Source organism: Theropithecus gelada, chromosome 4 (genome assembly GCF_003255815.1).
Source record: "Theropithecus gelada isolate Dixy chromosome 4, Tgel_1.0, whole genome shotgun sequence".
In the NCBI taxonomy this organism is placed as follows: domain Eukaryota; kingdom Metazoa; phylum Chordata; class Mammalia; order Primates; family Cercopithecidae; genus Theropithecus; species Theropithecus gelada.
The window spans coordinates 59,718,370-59,738,475 of record NC_037671.1 but is presented as its reverse complement, the minus strand read 5'-3'; the positions used below and the strand labels follow the sequence as shown (position 1 = coordinate 59,738,475).

The following is a 20,106-nucleotide window of genomic DNA, read 5'->3' as shown; positions in this document are numbered from 1 at the left end:
TGCTTGAGTTGGGGAGGTCAAGGCTGCAGTGAGTCCTGACCATGCCACTGCACTTCAGCTTGGGTGACAGAATGAGACCCTGTCTTAAAAAAAAGCAATGCAGTTTTCATTTTCACAAAAAAGTTCATATTTGTATTTGTTAAGTTTGCTAAAACCATTAATTATACTTCATCTACTATTTCATCCTCAAGATGAATTACTGATTTTTTTTTCTGTAAGAGAATTCTAATAAAGTGCCTCACCAAAGACATTCTTGCAGTTGAAGAGCAAAAAGCAAATAAGGTGATATTTTTCTGATTTAATCAGTAATAGATCATAGCCAGTTGATGGAACATAGATGAACATTGATGGAACACAGATGAACATGGTGGGGAATGCTATAGGTATGTATATTTATAACACATACATACACAAAAATAAAACTCTTTTTATACACACATTATAACTTTAAGCCACACTTCCTTCCCTCTTGCTAATACTCTCTAATATTTCCAGCCAGCTGCAAATTCCTCTCTCTCTTTTGCTTCATTGCCTGCCAATGAGGTTCAGATATTACCTGGCAGCAGAATGCAGCCACCTGCCCATCTTTGGCTTTGGTAAGCAGAGCACTGTACAGCTAGGTGTGCTGTGCTCACCAATTAGATATGTGGCTAATCTAATTCAAGGTCATGTTTTGTCTTATTTAAAAGTGATAATAAGCTTGCTTCTTCCTAAAAAGCTCAATCTTTCAAAACTAGACCAGGTTGATATTATTCCACTCCATTTCTAACCTTCCCATATTTCAAAGGTGAAAGAAAAATGTGGTGGAGATGCCAAATCTTGCACATTTTTGAACATATGACTTTGCTTCCATTTCCCACACACTCAGCACAGCTTAGCCTGCTGCTGCCTTACACCTCTGCTGTGACCTTTACTTACTGGCATATCAGGGCCAAGTTTCCCTCTCTTGAAGATGTGCTTTCATTTGTTTAAAACATTTTAAGTCAAGAATTTTTCTGACTCTTTATTATCTATAAACAAAATTATCTGAGTCAATTCTACCTCCAAATGTCATTAAAATCTACCTTTTTCTCTCCATTTTTGAAGCCTTCATCATTCCCTTTTTTATTGGAAAGCTTGATTTATACTTTCTTCACTCGAGATAGCTGCCACATTGCCACCAGAGTATCTTTTCTAAAAGCCAAAACTAATCCTGGCATGGTTGGGGCACAAACTTTTCATCATGATTCAAAGGCTCCTACCCTGTCCTACGTGGCCACTGGATCCTCATACTTGGTCCAGCTTCTCCTACAATGTGCTCTTTGGAACTTTAGCTCACAAAATCCTAGTGATGATCAGGGGTTTTCTTGTCTAATAACTTGTTTACCTGGCTTTAATCCACCATTACCTAACTTTCTTTATGGCAGATAGGGTAACGTTTCTCAAACTAATTTGTCTCCAGAATCTATTTTTCATAGGTCTCTCAGGACTAGGGTTCCTCAAAACACACAAAACAACCTTATTTAAATTAATAGAGTCACTTCCACAAGTCTCATTCTTCTCTCTTATCCTGCTATAGTTTTCTTTCACTACACTTGTTTATCTGTGATATGGTTTGGCTCTGACCCCACCCAAATCTCATCTTGAATTGCAGCTCCCATAATTCCCACGTGTCATGGGAGGGACCTGATGGAAGATAATTGAATCATGTGGGCGGTTTCCCCCATACTGTCTCACGAGATCTGATGACGGTTTTATAGGGGAAACCCCTTTCACTTGGATCTCATTCTCTCTCTTGTCTGCAGCTACGTAAGACGTGCCTCTCACCTCCCACCATGATTGTGAGGCCTCCCACACCACATGGAACTATGAGTCCATTAAACCTTTTTTTCTTTATAAAGTACCAAGTCTTGAGTATGTCTTTATCAGCAGCATGAAAACCGACTAATACAGTCTGTCTCCCCCACTGGAATATCAGCTCCATGAAGGTAGAAGTCTCACTAGTTTTAGTCATCATTATATTCCCAATGTCTTGAACAGTAAATGGAATACAATCATCACTCAATTATTATTTGTTGATGTTGAATGAATGCTGCTCCTTTTGCCTGATCTGCCTTACATCAGGCACAGGGGAAACTCCTACTCCACTTTCAAACCCGATTAAAATGTCACTTCCTATATGAAGCATTCTCTTCTGCTCCCTCTTCAACAAATCTTTCCCCTCTGGCACTTTGAATATATTTTTATAAAAGTATTTAGCATACTCTATAATAGTTAACTGTTAAAGCACTTATCATACTCTATTGTAGTTAGGTACCAATAAAAGGATTGTTGGGAAGCAATTTAAACTGCTAACCAAAATACTGATTTTCTCAGTGCACATTCACACCAACATTTTGGATTAAAGGATTTAAGCTCTTAGGAAACATCAACAACTAAGTAAACTTAGAAAGCAAGGAGGGAAGGAAAGAGAAGGAAGAAGAGAGGAAAGATAATGAGGGGGGGAAGGGAGGACAAACAAGAAGACACATGCAAAGCCTGCTTAGAGATCTGGAGAAACATGTTGTCAGACCTCAGTTATGTGGTTCAGTTACTAATTATTACTGTGCTTTCAGGATTCTGTTTTTTGGCCTAATATAAAAGCAAGCCATTTCAGAATCACTATGCCCTATGATCTTTATGAAAATAATGAAAGATATTTATACTGATTGTATAATTACTTTAGAAGATTATGCTTATTAAAAGATGTATCATGTACTGATTTAATAATTACTTTAGATCACGTTTATTAAAAGATGCATCGTATCTCCTAGATACGCTACTGAAAACAGAAGCTAATGTTAAAATCTGTCACTTAAGAATTAAGAAGTAAAAATAATCATATAAATTCAGAGATAGAAACTTTATCTAATAAGAAATACACTGCAAATTGATGGCAAACACCACCAAGAAGTCTGAAATGACTTAAAGCTACCCAGGCTAAAAATCTAAACTACTTGCTTTATGAAATAAATTTATGTAACTTTCTGGGTACCTTAAGCTTGCTTCTTCAAAAGAAGCCGGGATGCCTCTGGGAGTATACTCTATAAAACTGATCAAGAAATAGAACTAAGTTAGAATAGTTTTATGACTATAGGTAGTGAGACTGGACTTTACAAAAATATCCTAAGTGACAGTATCATATGTGACTGAATAAAATTCTTCCATAGGTATCAGCAATTTTTCATGTAATGAATACATAAATAATATAGAAAGATGTATAACTATATAAACAGAGTATTAAATTTTAAGAAAGGATGTTTTCCATTTGAGGGCAATTTTAACAACTACAAGTTTTAATAAATAGGCTTAGCTAGCAATGACATATGTTACTTGACTTTCAAAGTGATTTTTCTTTTAACCACCAGAACATTATTTAACCAGAACATTAAATAATCTCCAAGTGACCATTTATCTTCAGCCTATAAGAAAGGAAGGATATACACAGAAATCAAGTATTAAAGCCAAAAGTACAACCATGGCCTGGTGACACCAATTCTAATGCTCAACTTCCCATCTTTTCCTTAATGCAATTCTGAGTTTTACCAAGAACATTACACATTTTCAACTACAACACTAAGAAAAGCAAAGCTAAGTGCAGCAATCAAACTACTGTTCTCATAAATCAGAAGAGATATTCCTGGAGATGAAACAGATACAAAAGCTGCCCTTAAAAGCAGTTACTTTTCATAAAGTAATAGACAGACTGAATATTATCATCCATTGATAAGTCCCCCTTACCTAAGAAAACCATAGGAGTTTTTAGGTAGTTCAGATTTATATGAACATTAAGTAAAGAGTCATTGAAATTTATCTTTGTCATAAAATCTTCTTGGAAAGAGTTACTTTTAAGTCTTTTAAACTGTCCCTTTTGAAAGATTTCTTCATTAAAAGGCATTTGCCAGTTTTAGATTTAATATGGTCACTAACTTCTTGAGAATTTTTGACTGTGAAAAACAGGTTAACCAACCTCAAGAAGCAATAAGAGCATATATTTTTTTCATATTTCATGGTTTTAATATCACTCTTAAGTTTCTTAGGTGCACCAATTAGATTTGTTTTAAAAATCATTAATAGTTGAGTGAAAATTCTAAAACACATTTCCTTCCTCTATTAAAAAAACTAAAATAAGAAATAAAAAGACAGTTTTAAAAACATTAGTGCAGAAATACATTTGTAAATAATGTACCATTTCAATCAAAATCTTGAAAAATGAATAGCCTTATGTATACTTACTTATGGGCCAACATGTAAAAGTAAGTATTGGTTGTAATAGGTCTAACACAATTGTACAGCAGAAGCAAACATTAAAATACACTGTAGAAACAGAACTTAATCACTCGAATACGCAACATTCTCAAGTGCTCGATACTTAAAGCAGTGCCCTCGAACAGAAATATGACATATCTGTAATTTTAGATTTTCTATAGCCCAATTAAAACAGTAAAAAATAAGCAATTACTTTCAGTAATATATTTTATTCAAAGCAATATATCTAAAAATTGTCATTTCAAAATGTAATCAATATAAAAATACTACTGATATATTTTGTAATGCTTTTTTTGATACTATTATAACTCTGTGAAACTTGGTGTATATTTTACTACAGCCAGTGGTATACTGGAGCTAACACAAACTGGCTATAATCCCAGCTACTTGGGAGGCTCAGGCAGGAGAATCACTTGAACCAAGGAGGCAGAGGTTGCAGTGAGCCGAGATTGTGCCACTGCACTCCAGCCTGGGTGACAGAGTGACACTCTATCTCAAAAAAGAAAGAAAGAGAAGAAAAAAAAAAAAAAACCTGTCAACCAAGATTCATAAGGAAAAAGTAAGACATTCCCAGATAAACAAATGCTGAGGGAGTCTGTTGTTAGTAGACCTGCCCAACAAGAAATGCTAGAGGAAATCCTTTAGGCAAAAAGGAAAGATAACTACAAAGTAACTCAAAGCAATTCAAAAAGAACGACAGGAGCTAAGATAACTATATGTATGAAGATGTAATTTGTGACAACAATATAAGGGGGAGGGACAGAACTATACAGAAGTGGAGTTTTTGTATATAATAGATGCTAAGTTGATATTAAAAATTGTTATACATATAAAAGGCTACAGTCCCCAGGATAACCACTAAGAAAATAATGGGGGCAAAAAATACATTAAAAAAAAATGATGGGAATAAAAATGGTACTATGGTACTATGGTCTGAATGTGTCCCCTCCAAAGTTCAGGTGCTGCAAATCTGCTAGTATTAAGAGGTGGAACCTTTAAGACATGATGAGGGCTCATTCCTTATTAATAGAACTAAGGCCCTTATAAAGAAAAAAAAAGCAGCAGCTTCAGGTGGCATTTGGCTAGCTTGTTCTCTTGTCCTTCTGCAATGTGAAGACTGAACAAGGATGCCTTCACCAGATCAGAAAAGGGCTCCTCAACCTTGGACTTCTCAGACTCTGTAACTGTGACAAATAAATTTCTTTTATTTATAAATTAGCTGGTCTGTGGTATTCTGTTATAGCAGCACAAAACAGACTAAGTACACTACCAAAAAAAAAAAAAGTAATGCAAAAGAAGGTATTAATGGAGAAACTGAGGGACAAAAAAGACATGACATCATTGAAAGCAATGAGCAAAATGCCTGGCATGGCAGCTCCTGCCTGTAATGCTGTTGCTTTAAAGTGTGTTTCGTCTGACATAAGAATGGCTACCCCTGCTTGCTTTCGGTGTCCCCATTTGTATGAAATGCCTTTTTCCACCCTTTAAGTTTATGTGAGTCTTTATGTGTTAGGTGAGTCCTTATGCATTCTGCAGTTCTGTACCTTTTAAGTGGACCATTTAGGCCATTTACATTCAATGTTAGTATTGAAATGTGAGGTACCTTTGCATTCATCATGCTCTTGGTTGCCTGCATACTTTGGTTTTTTGTTTTTGCTTTTTAACTTGTATTTTTATTTTACAGGTCCTGTGAGATTTATGCTTTAAAGAGATCTATTTTGATGTGTTTCCTGGATTTGTTTCAAGATTTAGAGCTCCTTTTAGCAGATCTTCTAGTGGTGGCTAAGTAATGGCAAATTCTCTCAGCATTTGTTTGTCTGAAAATGACTTTATCTTTCCTTCATATGTGGTGCTTAGTTTCACTGGATACAAAATTCTTGGCTGATGATTGTTTTGCTTGAGGAGGCTGAAGACAGGGCCCTAATCCCTTCTAGCTTGTAGGGTTTATGTTGAGAAGTCTGCTGTTAATCTGTTAGGTTTTCTTTTATAGGTTACCTGGTGCTTCTCACCTGTCTCTGTCTTCTCTCTTCTTCTGTCTCACTTCTCTCTTCTGTCTCTGTCTCTTAAGATTCGTTCCTTCATCTTAACTTTGGATAACCTAATGACAATGTGCCTAGGCAAAGATCTTTTTGTAATGAATTTCTTGGGTGTTCTTTGTCCTTTTTTTTGAGACGGAGTCTCACTCTGTCACCCAAGTTGGAGTGCAGTGGCATGATGTTGGCTCACTGCAACCTCAGCCTCCTGAGTAGCTGGGACTATAGGTGTGTGCCACCACACACAGCTAATTTTTTGTATTTTTAGTAGAGACGGGATTTCACTCTGTTAACCAGGATGGTCTCGATCTCCTGACCTCATGATCCACCTGCCTCGGCCTCCCAAAGTGCTGGGATTACAAGTGTGAGCCACCATGCCTGGCCCTGTGCTTCTTATATTTGCATGTCTAGGTCTCTAGCAAGGCTAAGGAAGTTTTCCTCAATTATTCCCTCAAATATGTTTTCCAAGCTTTTAGAATTGTCTTCTTCTTCAGGAATACCGATTATTCTTAGGTTTGATAGTTTAACATAATCCCAAACTTCTTGGAGGCTTTGTTCATATTTTCTTATTCTTTTTTCTTTGTCTTTGTTGGATTGGGTTAATTCAAAGACCTTGTCTTCAAGCTCTGAATTTCTTCCTTCTACTTGTTCAATTCTATTGCTAAGACTTTCCAGAGCATTTTGCATTTCTAAAAGTGTATCCAAAGTTTCCTGAATTTTGTATTGTTTTTTCTTTTAGCTATCTATTTCATTGAATATTTCTCCCTTCACTCCCTGTATCATTTTTTGAATTTCCTTGTGTTGGGCTTTGCCTTTCCCTGGTTCTCCCTGATTAGCTTCATAACTAACCTACTGAATTCCTTTTCAGTTACATCAGGGATTTCTTCTTGGTTTGGATTTATTGCTGGTGAACTAATGCAATTTTTGGTGGGTGCTGATGAGCCTTGTTTTGCCATATTACCAGGGTTGGTTTTCTAGTTCCATCCCATTTGGGTAGGCTCTGTCAGAGGGAAGGTCTAGGACTGAATTCTGTTGTTCAGATTTTTGGTGCACAGGGTGTTCCCTTGATGTAGTACTGTCCCCTTTTCCTGTGGTTGTGGCTTTCTGTGAGCCGAACTGCAACGATTGTTGTCTCTCTTCTGGGTTTAACCATCCAGTGAATCTACCTGGCACCATGCTAGTACTGGGGATTTCTGCATAGTCCTGTGATGTGAGCCGTCTATGGATCTCTCAGCCACGCATACCAGCGCCTGTTCCATTTGAGGTGGCGGAAGGTGCAATGAACTCTATGAGGGTTCTCAGTTTTGGTGATTTAATGCTCTATTTTTGTGCTGGTTGGCCTCTTGCCAAGAAGTGGCGCTTTCCAGAGAGCATCAGCTGTAGTAGTGCAGAGACGGACCAGCAGTGGGCGAGACCCTAGAATTCCCAAGATTATATGTCCTTTGTCTTCTGCTACCTGGGTGGGTAGGGAAGGACTGTCAGGTGGGGGTGGGGCTAGGCATGTTTGAGCTCAGATTCTCCTTGGGTGGGTCTTGCTGCAGCTGCTGTGGGGGATGGGGTGAGATTCCCAGGTCACTGGAGTTGGAGGATTATGGCTGCCTCTGCTGAGTCATGCAGGTTGTCAAGGAAGTGGGGGAAAGCCAGCAGCCACAGGCCTCACCCAGCTCCCATGCAAACTGCAGGGCTGGTCTCACTCCCACCATGCCCCCCAACAACAGCCCCAGATCTGTTTCCAGGCAGAGGGCGGGCTTGAAAACTTGTCCGAAGCTTTCACCTCCCAGAGTATTTGGGGTATCTCCTGGGTCCTGTAGGAGCAGTCCACTTCCTTCAGGGAGTCTGAGGGTCCTCTCAGGATTGCTGGTTTGTTCCTGCAGTCGATCTGGAGCTAAAATTCACAATGCAAGCCTCCACGTGCTGCTCTGTCTGGAGCTGCAATCTAGTCCTGCCACCCATCTGCCATGATTCGTCTTATACACAATCTACAGATTCAGTGTAATCCCTATCAAAGTTCTAATGGCTGTTTTTGCAGAAATAAAAAAGTTGATCCTCAAATTCAAATGGAATTGCAAGGAGCTCCACATAGCCAAAATAATAGTGAAAAAGAACAAAATTGGAAGATTCATGCTTCCTGATTTCAAAACTCAATACAAGGTGCAGAAATCAAAACAGCGTGGTACTGGCTGGCATAAGGACAGACAGACCAATACAGTAGAAATTGATATTCCAGAAATCATCCCATACATCTATGTCCAATTGAGTTTTGACAAGGGTGCAAGACCATCAATGGGGAAATTGTCTCTTCAAGAAATAGTGTTAGAAAACTGGATATTCACAAGCAAAAGAATGAAGATAAACCCCTACGTCATACCATCTACAAAAATTAACTCAAAAGGAATCAATGACCTAAATATAAAAGCTAGAGCTATAAAACTTTTATACAAAGCCATAGATGTCAATATTCACAACCTTGAATTTGACTATAGATAATTATGATACTAAAAGCACAAGTAACAAAAGAAAACAAACTTCATCAAAATTAAAATCTTTTGTCCACCAATAGACATTAAGAAGTTGTTGACAAGAAAACCTACAGATTAGGAGAACATATTTGCAAATCATATATCTATCTGATAAAAGTCTTATATCCAAAATATATCAAGAACTCTTAAACAAAAAGACAACCCAATTCAAAAATAGACAAAGGAATTGGATAGACATTTCTTCAAAGAACATACACAAATGGCCAAAAAGCATATAAAAAGATGCTCAACATCATTAGTCATTAGAAAAATGCAAATCAAAACCACAATGAGATATCACTTCATACTTAAAAGGATAGTGTTAAGAAATGAATTGTGTCCCTCAAATAAAGATATGTTGAAGTCCTAACTCCAACTACCTAAAAATGTGATCTTATTTGGAAATAGGGTATTTACAGAGGTAATCAAAATGAGGTCATTAAGGTAAGCCTTAATCCAATATTACTGGTATCCTCCTAAAAACAGGAAACTAGACAAAGACAGAATGCACAGAGGAAAGATGGTGAGAAGACATAAAGGGAAGATGCCATGTGAAAATAAAGATAGAGATTGGAGTGATGCATCTACAAGTCAAAGATTGCCAACAAACCACCAGAAGCTGAGAAAAAGGCCTGGAACAGATTCTCCCTCACAGCTCTCAGAAGGAGCTAACCCTGCCAACACCTTGACTGCTGGCTTCCAAAACTGTGACATACAGTTTTAAAGTCACCCACTTGGTGAAAACAACTCAGTGTCCATCAAAGGATGAATGGATAAACAAAATGTGGTACAGACATACAATGGAGTATTATTCAGCCATTAAAAAGAACAAAACACAAATGAACCTTGTAAACATGCTATATGAAGTAGGCAGACAGTGTATGATGCTATTTTATGAAATATTCAGAATAGGTAAATCCATAGAGATAGAAAGCAGATTACTGGTTTCTAGGGGTGGCAGGAGGTGATTGTTAATAGGTATGAAGTTTTCTTTGGGGGTGATGAAAAGGTTTGGAACTTGATAGAAATAGTAGTTGTAAAATATTGTGAAAGTACTAAATGCACTGAATTGTACACTTTAAAATACTTATTTGTATGTTATGTGACTTTCACCTCAATAAAAAAAGCAACCAGATCTTTTGAAAATGTGTTACCATATATAATTTACATTTTGTGAATTATTCTCATCTTTATTTCACATTTGTCAGTGTTTCGAAAATGCATTATACATTTTCTTAAGTTTGGGTACATAAGAATTACCATTCACTTCACAGTGATGGCTTTCCATGAAAGAAGAAACCAAAAAGAATTTCAACTGAATTTAAAATAGAAAAATACTACAGAGAATCAGAACAATGTATTGTAAGAAACTTCAGCTTCAGTGCCAGGCACAGGTGTGAATTCTGGCCTTATCATATATTAGTTCTATGGTTCTGAGCAGTTTCTTGCCTTCTCCAAACCTCAGCTTTCTCATCTATAAAACAGGGATAACGTAGTGGTGGGAATCAAACGAGATACAGTTTATTTGTGTAAAGCCTCCATCACAATGCTTGGCACAAAAATAAAACAAACTACCGTGGCTTCAAATTGTTCTATTTCCAGAGACAGATCAAGCACACATAAGAAAGAAAAACTATTAAGGAGTAACAGCATTCAGAGATTACAATAAAAGATGTTAACTTCATTGTGGCATATATTACAATGAACTACCACCTTTAGATTAGTCTGTAGGCAGCGATTATTATTTATTTATTAAGCTCTGTGAGAATTAAATATATGGCCATAAGTGATTTAGTATAACAAAAAGACAATTTTCCTATAAACTTTATATACTGTTTATTTATTTTTGGAGAGACGGAGTCTTGCTCTGTCTTCCAGGATGGAGTATAGTGGCACAATTATAGCTTACTGTAACTATTACTAGGCTCAAGTGATCTTCCTGCTTCAGCCTCCCAGATAGCTAGAACTACAGGTGTGCACCACCACAACTGTTATTTTTATTATTTTTTTAAAGGCAGCGTCTCCCTATGTTGCCCAGGGTGGTCTCCAACTCCTGGCTTCAAGCAATCCTCTCACCTTGGCCTTCCAAAGTGCTGGGATTATAGGCGTGAGCCATTGTGGCCAGCCCCAATTTTTCTATTAAAATAGGACATAGCACACTGTTATAAGTCTATGAAACAAAGTACAATTTGAAAATTTCATGTGCATCTTTCCACAACAGAAAAAAAACTTCTTCAGAGAAACAAACCATTTAAGAACAATGAGATATTTTACTGTCGACATTTTGAACACATATTCTTATTTTATTTATTTATTTATTTTTTTGAGACAGGGTCTCACTCTGTGGCCCAGGCTGGAGTGCACTGGCGCGATCATGGCTCACTCAATCCCCTGGGCTCAAGCAATCCAGCAATCCTCCTACCTCAGCCTCCTGCACAGCTGACACTACAGGTGCATGCCTCCATGCCTGGCTAATTTTTGTATTTTTTTTGTAAAGACTGGGTTTTGCCATGTTACCCAGGCTGGTCTCAAACTCCTGGGCTCAAGCAACCCATAGGCCTCGGCTTCCCAAAGTGCTGGGATTCAGGCATGAGCCACTGCACCCAGTTCTAAAATTTCTGTATCTCAAAATATATATATTTCTACCATAAAATTACAGGTTTTTAAAGGAAAAGCTGAAGTGGAAAATAAAAACTAAAAAACAAAAGTGTTTTTAGAATAATTAGAAACTTCAGACATCTAACTTAGGCAGAAACTATTGATAGATACGATACCAAAAATAACAACACATTGAAAGGATTTTTAACTCACTGCCAATTTTGAAAGGAAATTAATGAAAGTAGTGAGATTAAAATGTACACCAATATTTTAAGGAGAAAAAGCTGAGGTACCAATAAGAAATGACCAATATAGATTGCATATCTATATATTATTCACTGGTCATCAGCTATGTATGCCTGAGAAATAATTTTCCAGTAGTCTTAAATTTCTGAACATTTTGCAAATAGAGGCAACAATGGCTTTTACTCCAGACTCCTTTTTCAAGGATGTTCATGTAACGCAGTGGTCTCCAACCTTTTTGGAATCAGGGACCAGTTTCATGGAGGACAATTTTTCCACGGGCCATGGTGGGGAGGTGGTTTCAGGATGAAACTGTTCCAACTCAGATCATCAGACATTAGTTCGATTCTCATAAGGAGCACACAACCTAGACCCCTCGCATGCACAGTTCACAAAAGGGTTCGGGCTCCTATGAGAATCTAACATGGCCACTGATCTGACAGGAGGTGGAGCTCAGGCAGTAATGCTTGCTAGCCCTGGCTCACCTCCTGCTGTTCCTAACAGGCCAAGGACCAGTACCAGTCTATGGCCCAGGGGTTGGGGACCTCTGATATAATGAACACCCCTGGAAGACAACAGTACCTTCCACTGGATTAAACAGGAGACATACGGCAGGAGAATTGCTTGAACCCAGGAGGTGGAGGTTGCAGTGAGCAGAGATCATGCCATTGCACTCCAGCCTGGGCAACAAGAGTGAAACTCTTTCTCAAAAAATTAATTAATTAAAAATAAATAATAAAAAAGAGTGGACATACTTACTGTCCATAATAAAAAGTTCAGATTCCCTAAACTCAGGGTTTCTCTCCTCTAACACAAGCCACTGCATGTGCAGGTAGTACCTGGCCTTCATGTTGCTCTGTGGGAAGTAGGGTTCAAGGAATGAATGCAAGAAAAGGCTGACATACTGCTATTGCTGGAATTGTCGTGTCTTCTGCCAGAATCCATAAAAGTGTGGCAGCTAAGTTCTTAGCTTGCAAGTAGGGCAAAATCTCAGATCCTTCACAGTCCCTAACATGGACCAGATACTGTGCTAGGTACTGGGAGCTCAGAGGGATAAGGGTTAGAATTTCATACCCAAAACCTTGCAGTCATCTAGTACTACCACTATTACTATCTATCCATTAGGCACACAACAATTTAACTTAAACTTCATTAATAACATTAAACTTTCTTTCCAACCTTTAATCAAAGTAATACATGTAAGGAAAAAAAAACTGAAGTACATTATGGCTTATTATTAAAATCAACAGTTCTCATATCACATTTCATCCCACTGCTTGGTTAGTTCCCAAGAGGCAATTACCTTAACCATTTCCATTTTTTATTACATAGGATGTTGTCTATGTCACTCTAAATTATATGTTTATACTTTGAGTTCCTGATATAAACTTAACCTACTGCATTTTTACTAGGAAAAGTAAACATTTTGGCTCATTATGCTACTTACCATCTACCCTTTTCTTTTTCCCCCATTAAAAAAAAAATAATAAGTGGTTCATGTCTGTAATCCCAGCACTTTGGGAGGCCAAGGCGACAGGACCGCTTGAGCCATGAGTTCAAGACCAGCCTAGGCAACATAGCAAGACCTCTATCTCTACAAAAAAGTAAAAAATTAGCTGGGCATGGTGATGTGTACCTGTAATGCCAGCTACTTATGAGACTGAGGCAAGAGGATCACTTAGGCCCAGGAGTTCGAGGTTGCAATGAGATATGATCACACTACTGCATGCCAGCCTGTGTGACAGAGCGAGACCCTATTAAAAAAAAAAGAAAGAAAAAAAAGAAACAAAAAAAGAAAAATATTAAGGTTTAATTTCCATACAGTAAAATATATCCCCTTTTTACTCAGGGACTAAGAATTTTCTAAAAAAGTAAAGTTTTTAAATAAAATATATTTCCTTTTATCATAGTTCTGCAACATTTGACAAATTCAGTTTTGATATTTGCAATCAAGACAGATCATTCCCAGTACCCAAAAATATTACCCCTGTCCTTTATAAGTAACACCTCTCCTGCTCCCAGCAATCACTCTGTACCTATAGATTTGTCATACAAATGGAATTAGACACTATAGTGCTTTTGAGTCTGACTTCTTTCATCTGGTATAATGCATTTGAGAACCTTACATGTCAATGGGTGTATCAGTAATTTGTTCCTTGTTCCTTTCTATTGCCAACTAATATTCCATTGTATGACTATACCACAATTTGTTTATTCAATCACACACTGAAGAACATCTGGGTTGTTTCTAGTTTTTGGCAATTATGAATAATGCCTACACTATAAACACTAAGGAACAGATTTTTATGTGGACTTATACTTTTATTTCAATTCTGTAAATACTAGTTACAGGTATCACTATGTCACATAGCATGTGTAAGCTTCACTTTATAAGAAATTACCACACTCCTTTTCAAAGTGGCTCTTCCACTTGCATTTCCTCCAGTATTATATGAGACTTTCAGTTGCTCTGCATCCTCACTACCACTTAGTATTGCTAGATTTTTAAAAATTAGATAAATTCTATTTGACATATCATGGTATTCATTGTAGTTTTAAATTTCATTTCACTAATGAGCTATTTATTTTTTCATGTGCTTATATTTACCATTCACACTTTTTCTTTGGTGAATTGTCTACTCCCATTTAAAGAACTGTTTTCTAATTACTGAGTTTTGAGAGTTCTTTATATCCTTTAGATTCACATCTTTTATGAAATATATGATTTGCAAATATTTTCTTCCAGTCTATGGCTTATCTTGCTCTCTTAAAGCTGTTTTTTGCAGAGCAAAATTTTTAATTTTGGTAAAGCCTAATTTATCACTTTTTTCTTTCAGGGAACACACCAAACCCAAGGTCGTGCAGATATTCTGTTTTCTTCTGTAAGTTTCACATTTTACAGTTACTTAGTTCTATAATCCATTTTTATAATTTTTATATAAGCTGGGAGGTATATGTCTAGGCTTTTTGCATTTGGATATCCAATTGTTCTAGATCTACTTGTTCTAGAACTCTAGAGTTGTTCTGGAACTCTGCATTACTTTCCTTATTAAATTGCCCTGGCACCTCTGTTTAAAAATCAGTTGCTCATATATGTGTGGGTCTATTTCTGAACTCTATTCTGTCCAGTTAATCTGTCTTCATCATTTCCCTAATACCACACCAACTTAATTACAATAGTTTTCAGTAGTAAGTCTTGAAATCAGGAAACATGTGTCTCCACTTTGTTTTTCATTTTCATCAGTCTTTCACATAAAGATCTTGTGTATATTTTGGATTTCTGGTACTACTGTATATGGTATTAGGTTGCTAAAAAAGTATTTATGGTAAAAGCCACAATTATGTTTGCAGCAACCTAATACTTTTTGAAATGTTTAATTTCCAATTGTTCACTGTAAGATATAGAATTGATTTTTGTATATTGAGTTAGTATCCTGTCACCTACTAGTTACAGTAGCATCTTGCTAGGTTCTTTGAGATTTTTTTACATTGATAATCACTTTGAGAATAGAAAAAGGTTTTCTTTCTTCTTTTCTAATCTTTTGTTTGTTTTTCTTGCTTTATTGCTCTGCTTTAAATCCTACTTTATAGGATTTCACATTATTTACATTTGTAATGGATTTTGAAGACCTAAACTATGATCTACCTGGGTTACTACTTCATGTCTCCTGTTGTTGGGTAACATGTTCTACAGATGTTAACTAGGTAGAGTTGGTTGACAGTTAGGTAAAGTTGGTTGACAGTATTATTCAAGGCTTCTGTATCCTTCCTGACTTTCCGCCTGCTTGTTCTGTTAATTATTAAGAGGAGTGCTGAAGTCTCCAAATATAACTGTGGATTTGTCTAGTTCTCTTTTCAGTTCTCTGTTATTAATTCATGTATTTTGAAGCTATGTTGTTGGGGCATAAATATTTATAATTTTTATATCGTGTTGGTGAATTGACTGCTGTGTATTTCTCTTTTCGGGGAGGAGAGGGGAATAAATGCAGGGGTAACCATTTTCTTTGGCCATATTCTGTTTAATTGCTGTTTCTTAAGCTGGATACCGAGCTCATTAATTTTCAGTGATTTTGTAACACTATTAAGGTTAATTAAAAAGGAGAATGAAATGTGATCCTACAAGGATGCTTTGTAAAAAAAAAAAAAAATCAGCAATGCCAGCTGAGTCACAATGATCCCTTTTCTGATCACCAACATTTTGATTACTTAAAACATCTATTTCTTGGCCAGGCGTGGTGGCTCACACCTGTAATACCAGCGCTTTGGGAGGCCAAGGCAGGCAGATCACCCAAGGTGAAACCTCATCTCTACAAAAATACAAAAATTAGCTGGGCATGGTGGAGGGTGCCTGTATTCCTAGCTACTCAGGACACTGAGGCGGGAGAGTCGCGTGAACCGGTGGTTGCAGTGAGCTGAGATCGCACCATTGTACTCCAGCCTGGAAGACAGAGTGAGACTCTCCCTCAAAAACAAAAAACAACAACAACAACAAAATCTGTTTCCTATAGTTGAAGGTATCTTTTTCAAGTAGTTTTCTCTGAGATAAAAGTAATCACATTGAGTTCTACCTTACGTACATTTTAATGATGTTTTTCTTAACTCTCATTCGATATTTTCATGTACACTTGGAGTTTTCAAGATCTAATCTGCACTCAGGCCAACCTGAAAAATTCAACCTTATCAAAATGTTTTACATGGAATTTTCATTCATTAACTCTCTGCCCTTTAGAATACAGTCCACCAGCTGCTTCACTTTAGTGAGATCCACTCAATAAAGACATCAAATAAAAGCAAAATATTATTTACAGCTTGCCCGCATGCACTATACATCTGTGTTCATCTCAGATAAAAGGTTACAATGCAGGTCTAAAGGGTAATGTGAAAATTACTAACCAGCATCAGCTAAGTAAGGGGTATACTTATGGATCAAGGGCAAATGGAGAAATACAGAGGAGTCAAAAGCAAAGAGTATACAAACATGGTCATTACTATTAACTATAAACATTAGTTTTCTTGAGATAATGTTAATATAGTAAGATTTTTTTTTAAAGGAGATTCTTTATGACTGCTAAAAAACACCTCTAATTTCTTCTAGATTCCCTATCACATTTGTTGGTGGTAGTTTCTAATATTTTCTATAACGAGAATATCATTCATAACCCCTTTACTCTCCAGCTGATGACCTTTATTTACAAGGAAGAGTAAGACCAGTTGATACACTCCATCAACTTCCCTTTGTTGTGTCTTAACTATTTCCTCTATATTCTCACATTGCTGAGGGGTATGCCTTTCTCTGTCACCATCCTTTGGTTCAAGTACATATCGTCCTTCCTCCAGTAAGTTACTTTTTCACTTGTGTCTTTTATTTGCCTCTCTCTGCATACTACCATGCACACCACTTCATACCTAAATATGCCCATTCACTCTTCCAACATTTTAAAAGCACCTAACAAGTGTAACTCATTGGATTACTATGAGACAGAAAGTTAAGTAAAAATCCAGTCCTCCTTTCAGGAAACTCACAAACTATTGGGAAAGATGAACAGGTAAACAAATAATTACAATCAAGGGTAACAAATGTTAAGAGCTAAAGGCATACAGTCATGGTATAAAGGAAAGAGAGCTTAATTCTGCTTGGTTAGAGAGAGATTTTCTTTCTTTTATATCTTCATCAAACCCACCCCTCTCTGACAGTTCTTTTCTTCTCCTCTTCCTACAGATAGGCTCAGGTCTTAAACCCAGAAATGAACAATCCCATGATGCTTAAGCTAATACCACTCTAGCATCCCCTTTACTGGCACTATCTTTTTTCTTGAGACAGGGTCTCACCCCATTGTCAATGCTGGAGTGCAGTGGCATGATCACGGCTCCCTGTAGCCTCAACTTCTTGGGCTCAGGTGATTCTTCCACCCCAACCTCCTGAGTAGCTGAGGCTACAGTTGCATGCCACCACACTCTGCTAAGTTTCTGTATTTTTTGTAGAGACAGGTTTTTGTAATGTTACCCAGGCTGGTCTTGAATGCCTGGGCTCAGCAATCTGCCTGCCTCAGCCTCCCTAAGTGCTAGCATTACAGGTACGAGCCCCTGCACCTGGCCTGACACATTTTTTGAAAAGGTTATTTACTGTCTTTCCTTCATTAATTTTTTAAGCAAGTATAATCTTGTTTTTGGTTTCCACCATTTTACTGACACCTCACCAAAGTCAAAGTCAAAGAATCCTCTCAGCGTATCCAACCACCTTTTCTCAGTTGTCTTCATGAAAAAAATCTCTGCTACAAGGGACTCTGTGGAACTTACTCTCTTCTCAAAGTTTTCTCCTTGACTTTTGTGATACTTCACTTCCCTAATGTATTTTCTCCCTCTCTCCCCATTTCTGTTCAGTCTTCATTGATCCCACCTCCTTTTAATGCTTGACAGAGACAAGGACTGGCCAAGATTACATTTTGAAACACAGCTTTTGACTCCCTACCTCTTCTCTCCCCCAGCAAACTCATGATAATAAGCTCTAAAGTAGAGTGGAGTTCAGGAAAAAAAACAAAAACAAAACAAAATTAAGAGTCAGAAACTCTGGCTTCAATTTTTGGTTCTACCACTGACTTCCTACCTATGCATCATGGCATGTCACATCCTAGGACTCCATAAAAGAGAATGGCCTTCTCCCTATGCTACAATTCTAACTGAAAAGACCGTCAGATTTCTAGTTCTAAATTTCCTAATGCCCCAAACCCACATTAATGCCATTTAAATGCAGACATAATATGCTAACATAGATATGTTAAGAACTTGTATTGTTTTCAAAAAGGTGATTATTTACAATTGCTAAAAAAAAAAAAGGTCAATAATTCTTTATTTCCAGATTCCCTATCAAATTTGTTAGCAGCAGTTTTTAACCACTAAAATTAAGTCACTCAAACCAAAACCAACTATACTTCCTTTAAGTTACCTATTAGTATTAATGTATTGGTGCCACCATTATCCTAAGCTTGAAATCCTAATACGCCTACAGTCTTTCATTTGTGCATTCTCTCTCCCTAATTCCCAACCTTAGTGCAAGGCCTAATTCAAAGGGCATCTCTTCCATAAAGGGTTCCTTGACCTCTTCAGCTGGTTATAATCTTTCTCTCATCAGAAGACCAAAGACAGTCTATGTGTACCTCTCATGACACTTGGTTTATGTTTTTTCTTTGTTTTCAGACACTGGTTTTGTGAGAGCAGGATTTACATCTGATTCTTCCTTGCATACCCCATGGCACCTTGAACACTGCTTTGCTCGAAGTACTAAAAAACTGTGCAAGGTTTGTTATCTGTTATCTGAACTTTGGACACAGAAGAAGCAGTAAAGTTGTCTAGAGTAATTATTTTCTTTAAATAAAAATAACAGTTTAAACATGTATGATGATTTAGATGTTCTAACTCTAAAATATATAATGTTCTTCCTAAGCTAAGGAAGCAGAAGCTCTTCCCCAATTCCTTCAAAATTCCAGTAAACTTGAAAGCACACTATAGAAAATAGTCTTTGCTATGTCACAATAATAATTTTTTTAAGGTAGACTGACTAAAAAATGTAGTCTTTGACATTTGGTTTCACAATTTGAGCATTTCCATTGTTCACAAGACAAAGTATTTTGACAAACGATTAGGTCCACCATTAGAAGTGTAGATGAAACACAGCAGTAACTGATGCCTATCAGAACTTTCAGCCAGTACGTACTACATTATCGTCTGCTCAGAAAGCAATTTCCCAAAATGAAATATGCTGTCATTAATTTTCAGCTTCATTAATAAGCTTCCATGCATTGCTCAAAAATTTTATTTTTAAAGATGTAGTCCTCAGTTGAGACAGTAAAACACATTGAGGTGTGGGGGAAGATTTCCAGCTTCCTTTATGATTAGGAAAAATAAAAATGCAGCTTAGCAGACAGAAGAACTAGAATTTCCAAAGAGTCTAAACCGGGTAAGTCAAGGTTTTAACTTAATTCGTCTTGAAGATAAGATGTCTGGTGTGAGGCCTGACAAGTAGTACACAGCATCACTGCAAGAACATTAAATAAAACCAAGAGATCTGTCTGAGGCCTCGTTACTGCAGATACAGGGAGAAGAATATGACCTACCTGGCTTATCCCTCCAGGAGAGATCTTGTATGACTGCAACTTTTGCTTCAGCAGCTCTGGATCACTGTGACGGAATGGGCACCCTGACAACAGAAAATAAGCCAGCACACAAACAAGGTTATTTACCCACAACTTAGTACAATACCACACTTGAGAGACCATCTAAGCTCCCCTTAGTTGTCTAACAGTTTATTAATAAAAAAGGTAATTGCCCATGGGTGCAACTGCTTTCCTCTTTTTATCTAAATGATTACTTAGCTATATGGTTATCAGGGCACTCCAGGCTCAAGAGTTACATAAAACATTGCAGCATTC

General features: G+C 37.1%; 1 protein-coding gene across 2 annotated transcripts in view; it reads right to left on the bottom strand.

The window, feature by feature from the left end:
- The window catches only part of PRIM2 (DNA primase subunit 2), a 388,757-nt gene that overhangs the window by 20,330 nt on the left and 348,321 nt on the right, over window positions 1-20,106 (bottom strand). For both annotated transcript variants that reach the window (XM_025382480.1, XM_025382479.1), the window contains exon 12: window positions 19,792-19,874. In XM_025382480.1, the coding sequence (XP_025238265.1) occupies window positions 19,792-19,874 (83 nt within the window). The remainder of the gene's footprint in view (window positions 1-19,791; window positions 19,875-20,106) is intronic.